The 19,845-nt window shown below is 35.7% G+C and overlaps 1 protein-coding gene and 1 long non-coding RNA gene across 3 annotated transcripts in view; one reads left to right on the top strand and one right to left on the bottom strand.

Annotated features, from left to right (window-relative positions):
• Window positions 1-8,577: 8,577 nt before the first annotated feature.
• On the bottom strand, window positions 8,578-14,944 carry LOC112968296. The gene is made up of 3 exons (XR_003254323.1): window positions 14,865-14,944; window positions 9,960-10,158; window positions 8,578-9,515 (listed from the first exon to the last, which is right to left on the bottom strand). It is a non-coding gene; the product is annotated as an uncharacterized LOC112968296 (long non-coding RNA).
• The window catches only part of PSMA1 (proteasome subunit alpha 1), a 10,833-nt gene continuing 5,507 nt past the window's right edge, over window positions 14,520-19,845 (top strand). The window contains exons 1-4 of one of the 2 annotated variants that reach the window (XM_026070341.1): window positions 14,520-14,631; window positions 15,030-15,074; window positions 18,967-19,068; window positions 19,588-19,691. In XM_026070341.1, the coding sequence (XP_025926126.1) occupies window positions 14,629-14,631; window positions 15,030-15,074; window positions 18,967-19,068; window positions 19,588-19,691 (254 nt within the window). In that variant the 5' untranslated portion in view covers window positions 14,520-14,628. Of the gene's footprint in view, window positions 14,632-14,824; window positions 14,921-15,029; window positions 15,075-18,966; window positions 19,069-19,587; window positions 19,692-19,845 lie in introns of those variants that run through there. The other variant, XM_026070351.1, reaches the window with a different exon arrangement.

Raw genomic sequence — 19,845 nt, 5'->3', positions numbered from 1 at the left:
TGTGGTGATTCATTCCTTAACTTGTTAATTGAAATTTCTGTCTTGAATCTAAACAGAGGCATTTTATGGAATCTGCTCATTAATAGTGCTAAAGATTTAAGCTAACTAGCTAGCTGGGTCAGTTTTCCAAAGAAGTCTGACTTAACACATGAGTATCAGATTCATAAATATATTCTCATAAAGATCAAAATCAATCCAAGTCGGGTCATTTATTGGAGCAAGAAGGAAAGTGAGCTGAATTATTCAATCAGCTTCTCTTGTTTCCTGTGTCTTTCAGATATCCATTTTATTCACCCTAAATCATGAAGACAGGTCCTTATTAATTAACATTAATTTGAATTCAGTTAAGTACCTAAAATTATATTAGATTGTCAGCAGGCATAAAACAACTTAGTAAAGAAACTGTGCTGAGTTATACCTCTCAGTCTGGCCTGTGTTTCAGCACATGCTTGACTATAGACTCAACTATTTTGTTTGGTCATATTTCATTCAGCTACATGTATAAAACTCTTATAGTCCTTAATATAGTCATATGCTCATCATACACTATACTTACCGTAAGAGGGCATTAAGTAAAAGCTTGGGCCTGCAAGAAAATAGTAAACATATTCACTATTTTGTTCATAATTAAATAAAAATGTAATCTTTGACTTGAAGTATTAGGCTGCAGAGATCTGGATCATAGTGACTTGATAATTACTTTGTGGAAATATGTACAGTATCTTATGTCTTGAATACTAAAAATGATAGTATCTGGAATACTAAACATTCAGAGATTAGCATAAATTTTCTTATATCATCTTGAATTTTAAAATATTTGGAAATTAATCTGATTTTTAGTATTCAAAATAATGTTAGTCTAGTAGAAGAATCTATGTAAATGAATCTCCGGAAATAACATGTAAATGCAATATTTTTCTCATAAAAGGAGGAGAAATGTAACAATCTTGTAAGGATGACTTAGTAACTTTTTTTGGATATTGAACATGAGATTAAAAAATAGCCAGGTTATGCAGTTAAGATAATTCTCTCATTTATGTGGAAGTCTTTTGTCCTTCTAACCACAGAAGGAATTCAGCTGTGTAAAAACCAGGCAGGAATAAATTGTGTGTTGGAGACAGAAATTGTCTGGTTTAAAACGATAAATTTCTGTTTAATATCTGTCCTCTGAAACCTAAGCACTGCGCCAGTATTTCTGAGGTTAATTTTTTTTTTAATATTTGTAAAGACCAAGTTGTTCATCATACATAACCTGGGCCTTACAAATTGTCCATGAAGTTATGACATGCAGTGAAAGTACTCTGATTTCTCAGTAACCTTGCCTATTTATTTTTAAATCTACATACTTAGCTAAAAGCTACTTCTCTTCCTCTATATAAATGCTAAAATGTTTCTATTGGATTAATCAGTATTGTCTACAATTGTGATAATTTATTAACCTGCTCTTAGCACTTTAACCGAAGCTTCCACTCTCTTTCATCATTCACAGCTTATTGGAAGCAGCATACCGATTGCTTACTTTGGGCTTAAGGTAACTTAGAGCCTGAATTTACCATATCAGAAACTGCACACCAAACAAAGACTTGAAATGCTTTTGTCACTGATGGGTTGTGCTGTTTTTGTCTACTCTTGTCTTATAATGGTACAACATGATTATTTCCAAACATTGACGGATTGTATCTACTTGTCAAAGACAAATAAAAGTAGGTAAAGCAGACTCAGCAGTTTGACAGGATAAAGGAACAGATATGTCACTTGACCAGTAAGTTTAACTGTCTTGTGCTCAAAACTAGTGCTTACTACCTTTAGGAATTATGTGGCAGTAAGAGGAGGGAGAGTAGTTGGATACGAAATGTACTTAAATATTTCCAGGATGTTCATTTTTCACAGGTGATACTCTTTATGACTAAGAGTAAATAGGAGCCTTTGGAAAATACAGCTAATCACTTTGAGGCTTACCCAAACAGCAAAGATTCATCAATCAAAAAACTCTCTCCCATTTTTAAAAACATGTCTTAATTGGCTATGTAAGCAAAAATGAGGGTACGTTATGGAAATTTTAGAAATTCTGAGTCTGTAGGTAATGCAAGAATATTATCTGCAGTTGACCAATTTTTATGTGCTTATTTATAGTTAAAATGTGCCCAACATACTTGGGTACAAAGTAATGAGGTAGAAGCAATCAGTTGTGCACCTGTTTGATATTTCTTGTAATGAAAGAATAATAATTGACCAGTAAACACAAAGGGAATGCATTTAGTAGTGTTCTTATGTTGTTTTGGAGGTTTTGTGTTTGAATTAACAAACTACAACCTGAGGAAAGGACCTGGAAAGAGAATTGGATACAGCAATAGGTTTTACCAGAGCTGGTCAATGAAACCGGGAAGTTTACATTATAATATCTCTGCACTTATGCTCAATTAGCATGAACTAGGTAGCAATGACAGATGCTTAATATACCTAGCTCAAACATTGTATCAGAGAAGAACTTTGTTTAAGTTTACATAATTAACAGATTTCTTATTGCATCATGTACTTGCAGTGTCATTTATATTCTTCCATACTGATTCCTTTTGTGCTTGTTTAACCTCCATAAGAGTTTGGGGAGGTGTGGAAAAAAAAAATCTGGAAGGTGTTTTGAGACCTGGAAATCTGTTATGATCAAATTTTATTTAGATTTGGAAAAGAACAGTTATATCAGTTCCAAGTTAGATAAAAAGCACGTACCTATTTTATTGTAACTACTAGCATAATATTGACCATGAACTGAGTTGTCATTTTTTATTTACTGAACATTCAAGTAACTGTGTTCAAGCAGAATGGATGCACTCCAGACAAAGACAATCCCCCATCCTCTGATTACTGAGCAAGACCACGGGAGTGCACCAGCTCCATGACCATTGTGGCAATTGGAGAGGCTGGTCATACCTGCAGCATCATGCTGCCTGTTTTCCAGAGAGGCCTAACACAGGCTTTGTCTCCTGTTGACATTGCCAGTAGTCCCGAGAGCCTTGCCGTATGTTTGTGCTTCAGGAACTGATCTCCCTGGGGTCTTGATTTTATCTTGGTAACACATTGGTGCTTCATCAGTACCTTCCAAGGCTACTTTTCTAAGGACTCCTAAGCTACTTGCGCTCCATTTAAAAAAAAAAAAAAAAAAAAAAAAATTGACTCTACAGCCCCAGTTCAATTCCACATTTGGAACTTCTTAGTGTTCTTCTCAAACTGTATTCACAAGATCTTTGACCATCTGGTGACCTTTATCAGATTACTGCCTCAAGGTTTTTGCCAGAAGTTTGACACTTGTACTAATTAGGGTCATGTCATCTAGAATGATCCTGCAAGCCTCATTTGACACAGTAGAGAGGGCAGCCTGTTCATTCACCTCCTCCTTATTTGGCAATTTTCTTGGCTCCTTTGTTCCCAGAGTAAAACAATTATAAAGGAAGAGATTCTTTAGCATCTGTTCCGAACAGGCATTATACACTAAAAAGGGATGTGAGCTGGAACATCGTACCAAAAGCAAGCTTGAAAATCCAATGCATGCCAAAGTGGTAGGGAATAGCTTATTCTTCCACTGGTTCTTCAATGAAGTTTTGCCCCAAGAAGTACTGACTCTTTTGGTGGCTGACTCTGGGCAATATTATTATTGGACATTTCTTCTAATTACCCATTCTCCAAGGTCTTGGTAGCAGATGCTTGCTTTCCTAGCTAGAAGTTGTTCTTGGGTGACTTGAGAATCTTGGAGCTATACTGTCCTCCTGAGCAATATAGTATATCAGGCATCAGATATTTCTGCTACCAGTCTGCCCAGGTTCTTGAACATGTTGGAAAACAGACGAGGTCATTTCAAGCATAGTATCACAAGCAGGAAATTCAGGACAATGTTCTAGAAACTCTTTTTCAAGAATGTGGTTAACCAAGACTGACTCTTCCCTTGGATATTAATAGGAAATGCTAACCTTTTTACTCCAGGACCAGAATGTCTTCTAGACCCCTTTTCTATCAACTGTTAAGGGAGACAGATGCATTCCTTTCAACCACGCGTGTGTTCTCCTCCTCTAATCTTCAGAGCAGTTTGGAAGATAAAACAAGATAATCACGATCATCTTGATAACTCTAATTGGCTGATTCAGGTAGCACTGATTTCAGAATCTGCACTAATATCAGAATCTATTGGGCCTTTCAGCACAGTGCCCCAAGCCATTGCCTTCATATCAAGATCTCTTAAGGATAACTGTAAGGCAGATTTGACATCAAGATTTCAACTCCTCTATCCCACATTAAAGTCTGTTTTTTTTTGTTTTGTTTTTTTTTATGCCTAGAGAACATTTATTTGTCCTTCAGAGAAACAGCCTGATTAATAGAATAAAAAATGAAAGGCAAATTTATTTGGCCAAGTAGACTTAATTTGCCACCTGATGCACAGAAAAGTCGGTTTTCCTTTCCTTGGTCTCATTGTCTGGAATTTTAAACAATTTCCCGGATGGATCTGGGTTCCTTTATCAGCTTAATCTATTTGACAGATAATTCAGCCCTGCACTTCCAGGCTGATAGTTACTTTGTTTTTGCTGACACTACAGTAATTGTATCTTGAAGGGTTTGGTAATATTTTTCATCTCCTTGACAAACTAGTTTTTCAGTACTACTACTGTATTCAGTAGTAGTAGTTGTTTGCTTTCTGTCTGAACACTTTTGAGACCCTAGCTATGTGAATCTTGTTTTAATTCTCAGTAAAAGCAGACTTTCTAGTTGACTTCCTTAAAGCTAAAGTAACTCTAAGCACTCATCCCAAATTCCTTCTTAGGGTGAATGCAGAGCTTTACTTTGACCAGGGTATTAACTTGATAGTACATGTACTTATCCAAACAGCATGTATCCAGGACTGCAACATTGCACATACCCTGGATGTCGGAATAAATTTTATTTTACTTTGATCAGACTAGGGGGTTCAAGAGAACCTTCCCCCACTGACCATTTGTATTGATGAGATACAAGGGACAGGTAGTTTTGATTTAAGGTTGTTCTGCTGGATAGGGGGTTAAAGCTTTTTACAAAGGTGGATATATTTGCAACAGCCAGAGCTTATTTTACTCAGTCTCAAGAAATATCAGTGTTTTTTCTGTAGAACATTTCTGTCGCTGAGATCTACAAATCTCTGTCTAGGTTTCTATTCATATTTTTACAAATTGTTAAGTATTGCAAAAGCTTTGAAACATAATGCTGTCTGTAAAAGAGTTGTTCTGCAGTCTTTTGTTAAACAGACTCAGACAGATGTCCTTCTTCAATCTCTTTTTTATTAGTTCTTTTCATTTACTGCTGGAAGTCATGTATAATGTGAACATAAACACAGATTTGGAGAGAAAAGTCACTCACTTGTAAAAACTTTCTTCAAGATATATTATCTGTTCATAGATATCTACCCATCTCGGGAATTCTCGGACTGTAAGGTAGGAATGAACACTGCTCTCTTTTTTTGCCACTGCATGGGGAAGAAGGGTCTATCTGTGCTGTCATGAATACTGCTGAGGATAAAAACTATCCAACCTGGTGACAAATACACCATAAACGAGCCTACATACTCAACATATCAAAAAGAGTAGTTTCAGCTAAATATCCTCTTCTTTCCTATAATCTTAATTTCAATGTGACTGTTTAGAGATGAGTTTGATTAAAGAATAGGTATGTAATTAGTTCTCAGGCTTTAATTTTTTAATTGCATATCAAAATATTATGTTCAGTTGAGACACCCTTTGCCTGAACACCTACTCTGGGCACAGAGATGCTCATTTGAGTGGTCAGAAGTGGTACTTAGGCTTTAACATGTTTGTGAATGTTCATCGTAGGTCCTTCACTGCTTAAGCTAAAGAGGTCTTGAAAGCTAAAGAGATCTTGAAGAGAAGTATACTTGAAGAAAGTAGAAGTATGAAAGAAAACTACAGGCAGAACTAGATATATATATAAAACTGTTATTAGCTGTTTAAAAAATAGATTGTAAAATGGTGATATGCCTATGTGCAGCAACGCAACTTAAGAAATGGCATTTCCTGTTCTGAGAAACATTCTATGAAATTCACATTCACTTCACTTTGAAGAAGTGATATTATAATGAGTTCATCCCTGGCTGGAAACCTGAGAAATGTGGCCAATCTGATATCGATGCTCAGAAGTCTTTTATAGGAGAGTTAAATCATTCCTAAGCAATGAAGTACTGCTGTCATTTTACCATATTTATTTGTATACTACACCTGTAATTTTTGTACTTCAAGACTTTTTGTAAAAATACAAATGTGCATAACAAAGCTGTTATTCTGTCAAGTCTTGTTATTTAGTGTCTTATCTTCTTTGTAGCTTATCAGATTTGAGCTAAAACCAAAAGACCATTCACAGATGTGTTGCTGCAGGCTGATAGTCAGTATCTAGATTAATCATTTAAATTCACAAGGTAAATGCTATAGTGTGAAACGTAGAGATACACATACCCACCCGTTTTCAATAAAAACAGAAATGAAATATATTTTTACTGTTTTCCTTTGATTTAAATCTGAGAATATAAACAAAATATTGAAAATATTAGTAAAACTGTGGCTACACTGAAGCCAGCGAAAAAAAAAATCATTGATAATTATGTCAAGATTTTAACTTAGAAACCCAGCTTTAAAACTCAGGGTCAATATATATTGAAGAAATGTATAATGAGGCTGATTAGTATTAAAAATACATATTGCTATCACTTCAGTAGTAAGCTATGTTAGGAAAGCAAAAGCTGTATAGCTGGGTGAGGACTGGTAATTACTGATAAGGAAGCAGTATCAGGGCACACTTTGTATGCTATATTATTAAATGTATTATATTCTATGTATTACTTTATATAAGCGCTTTTGGACCCTAAACATATTAAGTTAATGTTGTGCTTTAGCGGTAAGACAACAACTTTAGCTGAAACTAATCTAAATAACATGCTGGCTGAGTCTTGTATAAAGTTAATAGTGAAATAGATATTTCAATAAAAGGAACTTCTGTTTGACAGTAGTGTATTTTGCAATTTTCACCCATGTGATTTTGCACAATACTAAAAACAAATACAAAAACATTCATATTGGCTGCTCACTATGAAACAAGTAGATACCCAGGACTTTCTGAAAGTTTTATCATCTTAATGTAATTCAAGGTGCATAACCAAAAACTGATATCCTCTATCATGAGTCATTTTTCAAAATGTTAAGATACATACTCAATTTCCAACCTGCAAAATAGTATCTTCCTGTTTTTATTAATATCTGTAAGATAGTGAAAAAGGCCTACATAAATACAAAGGTATTTTTTTTCTGATTTTTTCTTTTTAACTCTTTCCCCTATTTCAGTATGAAATCTTCCAATCTGGTAGTATCTTTTGTCTGAAGATATGTTGTTCCTGTTCATTTAATTATATGGTAAACACAAGTTAAAACATTTTGGTGCTACAGAATCTGTTGTGAATGAGACTAATAATCTACATATGTGTTCACAAATTTATTTGATATATACTTCTTAAAATCAAAAACAGCTGTGCAGATGTGTTGACTATGTAGTGATATGCTAATAAGTGTTGCAGAGATTTTTAGATACTGGTTGGTTTCAAGGAAGGGTTATTTCAAGGCTGTCTGGAATTAATTTAGAGCCCTTCAGGCCCTTCACTGAATCCTTCCATGCACTAGTCTTAAAAGCCAAGGCCTGTGCCAAATACTCTGGATTTAGAAATATCCTTACATCAATGGAATTTGTTCATAATTTAAGCATGTATGATGCACTGTCTGAGCTCAGTGATCTGTCAGAACAATTGCAGACAATGGCCGTTACACTGCCAGAAGCTATCTTACGTTTGTCGGGGCAGGCTCAGATTTCTGCTTCCATTGTTGTTAGTCTTGGAATATAGGCAATAGAGATGGCAGTACCAAATAAAATGTGTGCTGTGAAAACAGGGATATGCATGACAGCAGAGCTGCTAAAATCCATGTAGCAAAATTAGGAGCTTGGCAAGCACTAGCAAAAATTGGCTGATGACAGCAAGCCTTTTTTTAAGACTAAAGCTTACTCAGATATTTTTTTTCCCCTGCATGTTAATTCTGTATTGGTGTCTTTCCTAATCAAAAACTGAATACATGCTAAGAATGGGCTGAGTCGCATTTTGAAAAGTGGGGGCCACAAATACCAAAATTGTTGCCTAAATAGTAAGTGATCATTACAAGTTTAACATTCCTATAGCGCTTGAAAATGCTTGTAGAGAAGTGCCACAGAAATCTTTAGTGTCTTGCCATGAATGTTGTCATTCCTAGGGTCCTCTTTCTTTAATTTAAAAAAAAAAGTGTATGTACTTAGCTTAATAGAATCTAGCCAATTTATATGTGTGAATGTATCTCCATTTTTCAGACAGAAATTTTGGCAGTAATAGAAAGGGGGAAAACACATTGTGAACCTTTTATTGTGTGATCTACGTATAAGTACTCATTGTAAAATATTTATGGAATATAAATGCATAAATAAGAAGCTAATACTTTGTCTAGCCATTACTTTAATATGGCAATAATGTCTGTGTCATAAGGAAATAGGATCCATTAATGGTCTCATGGATTACAGAGACTTTATCTGTATCTCCATATCACACTAACTGTGATTTCCAACCTTTGCTGACAGTTATGGTTAATTCTTTCAGAGGTAGAAATTTCTAAAAATTTCATCACTAATATAACTGGTATAGCATTCGTTCATGATCTCATGTATCATTCATAGATGTCTGTCTCTCTGTTACATATCATCTGCTGAATGTTTGATGACACTTTGGTTTTGATTCACTTATGCTCATTACAAGCAAAAATAATTCAGACAATCTGAATCACAAGAGCAATTCATATATTTGAAGCAATTTATCCAGCTATATGCACACGGAAATCAATTTTTTATGTTCAGACCCTTAAAATAACAACAGCCATTCTTTTTCATTGAAATAAAAAGCTTAATAGATTTTCATAAAACTCCAATAATATATTTCGTAATACTCCCATAAATGATAATAGTCCTGCAGGTATCTGTTGATGATTCAGAGACAGTACTATCTAAAAGGCTTGATGGTACATTCTAGGCTAGTAAGCAAATTATAGCTCAAAATATATTTTTCTTTTACAATCAATGTACAATTAATGTATCTTATACAGAAACCCTTCCTCATTCAGAATGAAGAAATAAATTTCAGGACCAAGAAAGAACTAGCAATAATAGGTGTATGAATTTCTCTCTAAATAGATTTTTGATGGTTTTATTTGAACATAAATCAAAACTATTTTACAGACCAACATATGCTACAATAGGTTGAATGTTTGAACTTTGTGCCCCTTTTTTGTTCCAGGATAAGACAGAAAGAACTAGGCTCCTTTCTGCTCTTCTCTTCTACATGGATTCTTTTAGCCTGTTTTCAGCATTGCCTGATCTTTCTCAGCCAGCTTTGATCAAACAAGGTTAGTTGCCCTGAAGGGGCTGCCCTGAAAAAGACAAATGATGATGTCAGTCCACAAAAGCTATGGACTTCAAAAATAAGGAATAGACTTGGAAATTTTTTGTAGTTAACATTTCTCATGACAAAATATTAAGGGTTTTTTAACTGGTCAGTAATTTAAAAAATGTTTAAGATGTCTTTGGTAAAGTGAATGAAGGGAAAGAAATTATGTCCGTGGGTACTTGCAAAAGAATAGGAAAGCAGTTTGGCATCATTTATGGAGAAAAATTGTTTTTCCTATTTACAGTACTAAATACAATTTTTTTTTCTTTGTGAAAACTTTTAAAAGCATCTTTAAATGATTCTAAGGACAAGTACTCATGTACTTGTCAATCAAATCAAATATGACCAATGCCCTACACAAATGCTTACAAGTAAGTATGCTTTACACATTCTAAAATACCCATTAATGAAAAAGTAAATTTATTACCTGCATTTATGCAAATATAAACTGTTCACATTGTCAAGAGAATGAATTTGTCCAGTTGCTTTTTGAATCCATGTTCAAATGACCACAATATTTTGTTGCAAGGGTTTTCACAGCTCAGGAAATGTGTGAGGAAGTACCTCCTTGTCTTTCTTTGAACCTGCCATTTTCTTGCTGTCTGTAATGACATCAGATACCAGTACTGGGGGACAGAGAAGAAACAAATCCATTCAGCATCACTGTGCGAGTTGTCCTTTGATAGATGTTCATCACTCCCTTTGATTTGTTATTTAGACAGAAGACTCCTAATCTTTTAAGTCATTCTTCATAAGAAGCTATTTTAATCATTCTTCATTTTTCCCAATACTTGCTTCAGTATTGCCATACAGTTTTAAGGTGGGAGACAAGAATTGCACAGTATTCAAGCCTGAGCGGTTGCAGGAGCAGCATGGATTTATATAGTTCTCTTTCCTAATAATACCTAATATTTGATTTGGCCATTGCTGAGTACTGAACATATGTTTTCAGAGCTATTAATTGTATATTCATGTCTCTGAAATAATCCTGATTATCAGGTTGCCAAGTGTGATACTAACAGTGAGAAAATACTATTTTCTCCTAAAGCAGATCTTTTCTAAGATTATTTAAATGTGAGGATAGTTTTAGTTTTACCTTTCTGTCCTGTAGTTTTTTGTACTGTGATTTTTCTATGTAATATGCTGATTGCCGAGTTTGCCATTCACCTTTTTCTGCTTCCATAATTAAATTTGTACTTATTTAATCATCTTTTTCTTTTAATATAAATCTTACACAGAACTACACAAGCATTTCTTAAATACCAGTGTTACAACTGTAGTAGTTAATCGCAGAAACCTTCTTTGATGCAATTTATTAGTATTATAAAATTAATACCTGTGAAGTGGCCAACTGTGATAGATTTGGTGACATTTAACAGTAGATCAGATACAGTAGTGACAAAATCTGTGAAGTTGTGTCCCATATTGCCTCATCAATGTGTTTTATAACATGGTAAACAACAGTTTAATCTTCATGGTTGTTCAACACTTTTTTCTGCTGCGTCTATCAACTGTGCCTGTGTTACTGTTGCCTTTTATTATGTGGATTTCTATCTACTATGAAGCTGTCTAAAACTATCAGATCATTTCACACATATCACTTCACACCATTAAATATATCAAGGGCGAAATTTTCTCAGGTGCAGAGGTACACACAAGGCTTAAACATCACGTAAATTTTACTGACACCCTAATTTAAGGCCTTTGTTCAAATTCTCTAACAACTTTGGGTGACTTAGAAACAAATACCTTCTAAATAACATATGGGCTTATCATTAACATCAATAATTATTTGCCACATTTGGGCAAAATATATGTAAAATGCTTCCTTTCTAATTTGATGCCCTTGTTATCTTAAAAGGAGCTATTTGGTTTGGCCTTGTTTGTTCCTCTTTCCTCTCATTTTGTATTTAAATATTGTATTCTAGTTTCAAGTGCATCAATGGAGAATATGTAGGATACTTCTTAAAACCAATGCGCTAAAATGTGATATCAGAAATACAGCGCATAACCATTGGCTTTACCTTCGTATACCTCTGCTCAGGCTGAGCCTAAAGGATGTACAGGAGCATTCAGAAGGAAGTGAATGACTTCCTTCTACTGTAAGCATTTCCTGGTTTCTGGAGATTATCCCTGCCTCTAATATTCTCTTGTTTTGCTGCTTTGGGAATAAAGTGAACAGTTAAACTATCTGAAGCATTGGAGATTAGCTGGAACTCCATCCAGTGTCTGCTTCAATGTACTTTCTATAGCTTGTATGTAAAGGTGAGTAAGTAGCTTACCTGCAATCCTTTTTGCTATCACATTACCTGAATCAGTTTGCTTTAGAAGAAATTTTCAGAAAAAAATCTTTTTGGTTTAGCTTTGAATGTAATTCTCCATCCATGTATAACAAAAAATATTACTTAACAAAATACTTAACTTGTAATTTAATAAGCCTATACAACAGTTCAAATAATTTCCAAAAGTCCTTAATTTCTATTGCTTTTATTTAATTTGTACTGTTAGGTTTTTAAAATCCTGCCTTTTTATCACCAATAATGTGGTTTCAAACATTACTTCCTGTGCTTATCAGTATATAAACAGAACAATAGAGAATCTTGGCATAGTTTAGCATTCTGTCAAAACTAATATACTTTTGCCAACAGAGAGGAAATATCTGTCTCTATTGTTCTGTTAGTGTAGGTGGGGTAAACAGACCTTTATGGAGTCACTTATTGCTGTAGGAAGTTATTACAAAATGGCATTATAGCAGAGACTACAGGAGTATTTACTGGAAGTTCAGCAAAACTTGAAAGCTACTCAGCCCACTTAATAAAATGTTTATATATCCTGTTTCAATGCACATCAGTGTTGAAGAAAGGAAGTCATTTCATATCAAATGAATTTTCATTAATCACAAAGCTTAAAAATAACAAGTCAGATCAATTTAAATCAGTCTGTGTATTTTTTTCTAGACAATTCTGTAGCCTTCTACAAGAAAAAAGACTTGTACAAGAGAATACATTTTATCGTTGGAGAATTTTATCTGTCCTGCAATAATCAAGAGGTGATGAAATACTAGTTTGATTTGAATGACTGCGTGATTTCAGCAGTTGGATACTTGTTTTAAAAAAATAAAACATGAATATAATATTATTTGATTCTTTTGTCCTCATACTTAAGTCATGCAATTTTATAAATGAGTTCTCATAGTTATTTTTGACTCACTTATCAACTCTAGATAAAAAAAATTTAATTTTCCAAAATAAGAGATCTAGTAAGCAATTCTGTTCTCTATTACAGACTTTTAGTTTTCTATGTTTGAGGGCAAAGGACCATTTAGAAATTTAATCACATCTTAGCTATAATTAAGAAAGACATAGCAATATTGTCTAATATAATTCCTAACAGTGCTTCTCATTTAGCTGTTATATAATTTCTGAGACTTCCTGTTCCCTTGTTTTCAAGACAAATATAAGAGGATTTCCAGTCTGCTACATCTGATTAACAGTGGCTGCTGTTTTACTCCTACCAAACTGTCTTTATTCGGTTTTTACCCTTTACTACTTCAGCTTTTAATTTTTGTTAGCTGGGACAGTGTATGAAAACTTAACTAGTTTGGGAAGCACAATACTTTGTAAAGATAAGATGGGATAAAAGAACTATAGCTAAAATATAACTTTAAAACCTGCTTGTAGGGATTTTAGAACAAGCAGGAGTGGACTCTTTAGTGTCCTGAAGCAAGATGTGTAATTTGTACACTCGCTGTCTACACAGGATTGAATTTTTCTGAGCGCCTGAATAATCTGACTTGGAAGTTTACACTCTGTCTTCAGATGTGTAACATTTGGCTTCTGTTTTGTTTCGGTGTCCTGGTACATAGCTCTTACTTCTTCCAACCTCCCTTTTAGCTCCTCTATTGCTCTGTTTCCCTTCTACCTGTAGATCTTTTCCCTATCTTCTTTCTTTTGAATTTTGCTCGCCTGAAAACTCTTATCTTGATAAGAAAATTATTATGGTTGGCACATCAGTGTCTTATTTCTAGTGACAGCAAATTTGAAAAACAAGCCAAATACTAATACAAAAGTTACCAATTAGTTCTGGGGCAAAGAGACAAGGCCTGAGTTGGCCATGTTACCAAAAAAAAAAAAAAAAGGCAGAGACACACAGTGTCTCAGAAGAAGGAATGTTGTCCAATAAAAGAAAGTAACACCAGTGTTTAATATTTGTAGAGCAATAATACTTAGGGTACAGCCTGTGATCAAGGCCTTTCTTCTCCTACTTTTTCTGTGTGCTAGGTGCTAAATATGTTCATGCTAAAGGCAGATGCCTTTCTGAGCAGCAATGTATTTTGCCTTAGAGGGGAAGATTGTAGTGATGGAAAACCAATGCAAACCTAACACTGATGGCTATACCCATCTTTCTGAGTGCCTGCATCTGTGTGTACAAACCTAGGATTCAGCGAGCAGATTCTCCCAGCTGCTTTAGAGGTAGCCTTTGTGGTGTTGGTAGTATTTAATAGAGTCCTTTAAGGAATAACTGTAATCGAGTTTATCTGTACGTACTGCTACCTGTAGCTAAGATTCTCCTGTAAGCTAAAGCAATGACTGTAAGAAACCGCTTGTTCTCATGCTCTCTTCATATCCTGTGAATATGAAACACGGGTGTTAATGATGAGTTTTCCTAAAGCACAGGGGACATGTGACAAAAACAAGATAATTCACAAATATATATTACAACTATGTAATATTTTATTTCAATGCCTTTATCTTCAGGGTCTTAAACTGCTGGGGCTTTTTCAAGGCTGATGAAGCTGCGAGCAGCCGCTTCCCGTGAGGACACCCGCGCCGTTATCCCCCGGCTGGAAGCGGCCCCCCTCCGCGCCGCTCGCCCTCCCCACCGCGACGTCCGGCGCCAGGGGGCGGTGATCGACCGCGCATGCGCCGCCGGGAGGGGCGGCGATCGACCGCGCATGCGTCTCACTCATGCCGCGCTGCTCGATCGACGACTCGAGGGGCGACTAGCGACGCCTTAGCGCGCCCAGCCCAGACGCGTCGCTGCCGGAGTCCCGCAGCTCGGCGGCCGGGAGCTCGCACCGGGGTCGGCGAGGAAAGATGGTGGGTGAGAGGCGCCGGGCCGGGCCGCGCCGGGGGGGGCCCCGGCATCGCCCCCGCCGCCGTCTCCGCCGCTCCCTTCCGCCCGGCAGCCGGGCCGCGGACCGGAGCGGGGCGCGCGGCGGGGGCGGGCCGTGAGTAAGCACTTCCCGGGCCGGGCCGGGGCGGCCCGAGGCCCAAAACCCCCGGCCGGGGGTGGGGGGCGGCGAGGCCGTTAGTTGAACGTGAGCTCTCACCTCTGCCGTGAGCGACGGCTGCTCTGGTCAAGGGGTCGTGGCAGACGCGGGAGCAGGTACCTCGCTGAAACGGCTCCGCGGAGAAAACGGCCGGGGTTTAACTGGGGAAAGCGCTTTCCGCCTGCCTGTTCGCCATTACTAACGGATTTATTTTGTTCGTTTTAGTTCCGCAACCAGTATGACAACGACGTCACGGTTTGGAGCCCTCAGGTAAAACCTTTTCTAAGCTTTGCTGGTTTGTTTTTTGTGCGTTTTGTTTTTCCCCCGTTTCTTTTTTCTGTTCTTTTCTTTTTTCTTTCTTTTTTTTTTTTGCAGCAGTAGTATTGCAATAGCATAGGTTGCATTCAGATGCTTAAAATTTATTCCAGTCCTTTTTTTTTTTTTTCGTGTAGGTTCTAGGTTCCTAGAAAGCCTTAAGCACAAGGATCTGAATAAAGTTTAGATAACTTGGCTGTGGGCTTATAAAACTTTTACTTCTGGTGCATGCATGTGAATGATGCTTAGATGAACCCTGTTACACTGTAATTTCTGCTTTTCACAGTATTTAAGGGAGCTGTTTTCTGTATGTTCTTCTAACATGCATGTGGGTATATACACTAAGTATTGCATATAATTTTTGTTCACAGCAAAATAATAATTTAAATATGGTAAAGCTCTTAATGAAAATTAATTACAGGAAAATTATTCACAATTGTAGACTAAATAGCTCCTTTCTAACATTGGTGAGCCTACAAAAGAGGGAATGATTTAGCAGTAGCCTAATGTTTGGGAGGTTCAAACTCAGTTTCATTCTTTTTTGATATATTACCAATTTGTTATTACAGGTCTGTAAAATGAGAATAGTATCTAATTTTTTACTTAGTGCTTAAAGGAGAGTGTTTACTTAAGTAAGTCAAAACAGGAACTGTTTCTCATTTTACACCAGCAATTTTCATTGCTTAGCAAGCCTTCAGTTGAATGACAATACCTGTACCCACATGGTAATCTGAAGCATGGAGTTTGAAATACTGATTTTTGTAATATGAATTCACAAACGTTAATTTTATAAACTGACTTGCTCACAAATGTTTCTGTTAAATTTTATATATAAAGCTTATAAGTGTAACACAGAGCTGGAACATGCAAAGAGTTAAACACTGTATCATTTTGTAATGCAACATATATTGTGCTTCAGTGATGTAGTGTATAGCAGCTGTGTATCTCTTTAGCTTTCCATGTTGTGAAATGTTACAGGGCCTTCACAGTATCTCTGTACTTAAGATTATTTTGAGATTTGCACTGAAATTGGGAATTTATCACCTGTGAATCACTTTCACATTGTGTATTCTTCTGAAACTTGCAAAGGTTTTATTGAGTTCAGAATAAATGTTATAAAAATTTAAAAGCAAGTATCTTGATCAGTTCAGGTGTTTAATATTGTTTCTTCTTTTGATGCTGTACTCTAAGATAGGATTTTTGTGGAAAATTAATGCATCTTGAAAATTGACTCATTTCTAGACTTAGGAAAAGTAAAAATAAAATAATTGTAAATATAACATCATATTAATATAAAGTTAATATATCATTAGTTTTTGTTTCTGTATTACTATTGAAAGTCTTCATCATATAGTATTACTGTTTGAAAGATACATTTTTGATATACATTGAAACAGAGCCTGTTTCATACTTTCCATTGTGCCTTACGACCACCTTGAATATTTGAACGTTCTTTAGTTATTAGCATGATAGCCGTAGACAACGTTGAGCTGCTTTGAGAAATATACCCATTTATCTCAAAAGGATGATGAAGACTTTGAAATTTACATTTTAACATTTAAGAAGATGGTGATGATGCAGCAACTTCCAATTAATGAGATGTGCATTTGAAATAGTTCAGTACAGACATTTACTGAGAAATCTCTACACTTCAGGGAATGTTACAAGTTGAAATGAATATAAATTAAATTGTGTACATTTTATAAAAAATATATATATAATCAATATGTTCAATATGTAACTTGAATATTCCTTAGGGCAGTCTGTATTACCGTTTTTACTCCTTGCAAAATAAGCTTGAAAACACACCAAAAGTAATAATGAGCCCTAAGTGTTGCATAAATAAATCTGTATGCGATCACAGGCTGTTCCATATAGGCAGAGATACGAAATACTCCTTTAAAGGTTCAGGTGAAGCTGGTCATAGTCTGAGACTGTAAAAGGGGAAGCCAGGCAGTTTCTGTTTCTCCCCAGGCATTCCCAAGTCTCTTGCATGGCATGCAGGCTGAAATGTTTAATAAAATTCTTAAGTTTTGTTTCTGCAATCCTCAAAACAAATATTTTGTGGTGTTAATTTCTGTCATGCTGTTAAGACATTTCTTTACATAGCAAAAGTGTGTTCCACTTGGTTGTATTCCATTGCTATGGCTATGTCTTATAAATTTTGCTGCTTTTTAAGCTCTTTAATGGATGCAGAAGGAACCTTAGATTTGTTGTTCCTTCTAATTCCAGTCATATGCATTCATCTTTATAAACTTCAGTGGCATGGATATGGAGCTTGCCAGAGAAGCACAAACATGATGGGCGTTATCTTTTCTAGTCTTCAGTTTTAAAGTTTGATTTTGAAATTTGTAGATATCAGGTATTTTTTACAAAATTAAATTATATTAAAGCTTTGTTACTTATGTCTGTTTAGTATCTGCAAAATTAGAAGGCAGAACTCAGTATCCAGGAGTGCAACCCTGCATCCACATCTCATCCTTTTAAATGATTGTGTTTCTCTGGCAAATGCTGTATCAGAGACTTAAATTTTGAATTTCTTAGCAATCTGCTATAAAAATTATTTTAAAAACTATAACATTCTACTGAGACTTTTAAATGATATTAAAAAGTCATCAATAACATTTAATTTCTAAACTTTTTCAGAAATGGCCTTGAAAATATGAAAAGTGCTAATGACTTTTTGTAAAAGACATTTAAAATTGTTACTGTGTTGCAATTACTTCTCCACACCTTCCTGTAGATGCAGTATGGCTGGGCTGCAGAGGCAGTTATATGCTACCCTAGTAATTCTTTTGGCTTTCTTAATACAGGAGCAAAGAATAATCATATTTTACTGGTGGATGTTTTCCAATATCCTTTAAGGAAAAGGAGATGCAAGATTAAAGGCTAGAAAGGGCTTCACATTTTTTTTGCAGCCTTGCAAGTCATTCATGAAAATTGATAAATACATGTTGGACAGGTCATAGTGATTCCATACTGCTCTTGGAGAGGAAATGTTCAGTATTATTGAAATTCCATTATTATCTTAGTGGATAAAATGGAACATAAGGGTATGTTAAACATCTAGCGGATTTTCTATTTCTCCAGATAAACCACATCAAAAATCCTTTACCAGGAAAAAAAACAAAACAGTGGAACTAATGCAAGGTGATTTCCTGTAGATTATCCTCAGCACATGCCCACTCTAATAGCTCCAGCTGTGTGCTATATTTCAATACAACATCACAACGGGTTTTATTTGGCATAAGCTGGCCAACCAGAGTGTAGCAACTTAGCTGCATTGCCCTCAGTGGCAACATTAAAAGGATGTCTTTCTCCTGCAAAGCTCCTGACTTCTATAGATCCTGTGGGATCTTAATTGTCTTTGAGACCTCTACTCCTCTTTCAGACTTTACTGCAGTTGACTAATGGGTTCAGAAGTTATTAGGGAATGGATGGTGAGACACATTGCATAAGATTCATTTCTTTAGGAAACTAGAATAAAAGTTAGAGTCCAGCTAGAAGTTCCATTTTTGAATTGCATTGGGTTAGATACTGGTTCCACTGAAGACAGTGACAAAGTCTCACGGTTCTGATAATGCTTGGATTCACCCTTTCTTTTTAGTTTTCTACCTTTCTTTATATACAGTAGTGAGTGGCTTAGAGATAGCCAGAGTTATGTGGGTTAATGGTGAAGAGTTTGCAAAAGGTAATCAAAGAGGTCTATTGCTTGTAGGTTTAAATTGTCTTATGTAGTCTGTGTATCTGTTTGGCAGGGGAATCAAAGATCTGTAAATCAAAAACTATTGAAAATTGATATAGAGGATTAATTTTATACTGACAGTATATTGATTTTATTCTGTAGGGGCGAATTCATCAAATAGAATATGCCATGGAAGCTGTGAAACAAGGCTCAGCTACCGTGGGGCTGAAATCAAAAACGCATGCTGTTCTGGTTGCTCTAAAGGTAACTTTAAAACTGTGTTCTGGGGACAGCAATGTTAGCAGAGTAGTTTTGGCTTGGCAAATTAGTTTTGTCCAGTCTGAACTTTTATGCTGTATATAATGTAATATGTAATCCCAGTTTCCTTATGCTTGAACATCAAGGTAGAATATAAATATTTATAGTACCTATGCTGAGCAGGTCTTCACAAATTGGTGAAGTGAAGGAAATCGGTGAAAGATTTTCACTTTAAAAGCTAATTGGTCCTCTGTTCTTTTCTTTAGTTATTAAGTAGTAAAACTATTTTTCTCTCACAAAACTTGAGTGTCCATTCTTTCTTTCTCTTTTCTTTTTCTTTCTTTCTGACAGTCTCCTACTGAAGTAGAATTAGATTTTTCTTGTTTTCTGTTACAAGTTTATAGCTTTTATTTATTTTTTTTTTTCATGATCATATTCAGTTCTTGCCATAAACGTTAGTGGATTTCTTCACAGTGACTGGCAGACTGTTCAGTCTGTCATGTAGCTTTTTCTTTTCATGCACAGAGAGCACAGTCTGAGCTGGCAGCTCATCAGAAAAAAATCCTGTACGTTGACAACCATATTGGTATCTCAATTGCTGGACTTACTGCTGATGCAAGACTCTTGTGGTGAGTATCTTTGTGGTTGACGTACAGAGTTCTGCAATAATAATGAAGCGAAAGTTCATTTGTAGACCATTGCAAATGAAATTTTATGGTCAGCTAAGGATTAGTCTTGAGTTACTGTTCTCTTGTACTATGCTAAAGACCTCAGTATGAAATT

Source organism: Apteryx rowi, unplaced genomic scaffold (genome assembly GCF_003343035.1).
Source record: "Apteryx rowi isolate R43461 unplaced genomic scaffold, aptRow1 scaffold_107, whole genome shotgun sequence".
Taxonomy (NCBI): Eukaryota; Metazoa; Chordata; class Aves; order Apterygiformes; family Apterygidae; genus Apteryx; species Apteryx rowi.
Note: the sequence above shows the minus strand (reverse complement) of the source record. Positions and strands in the feature narration are given on the sequence as shown.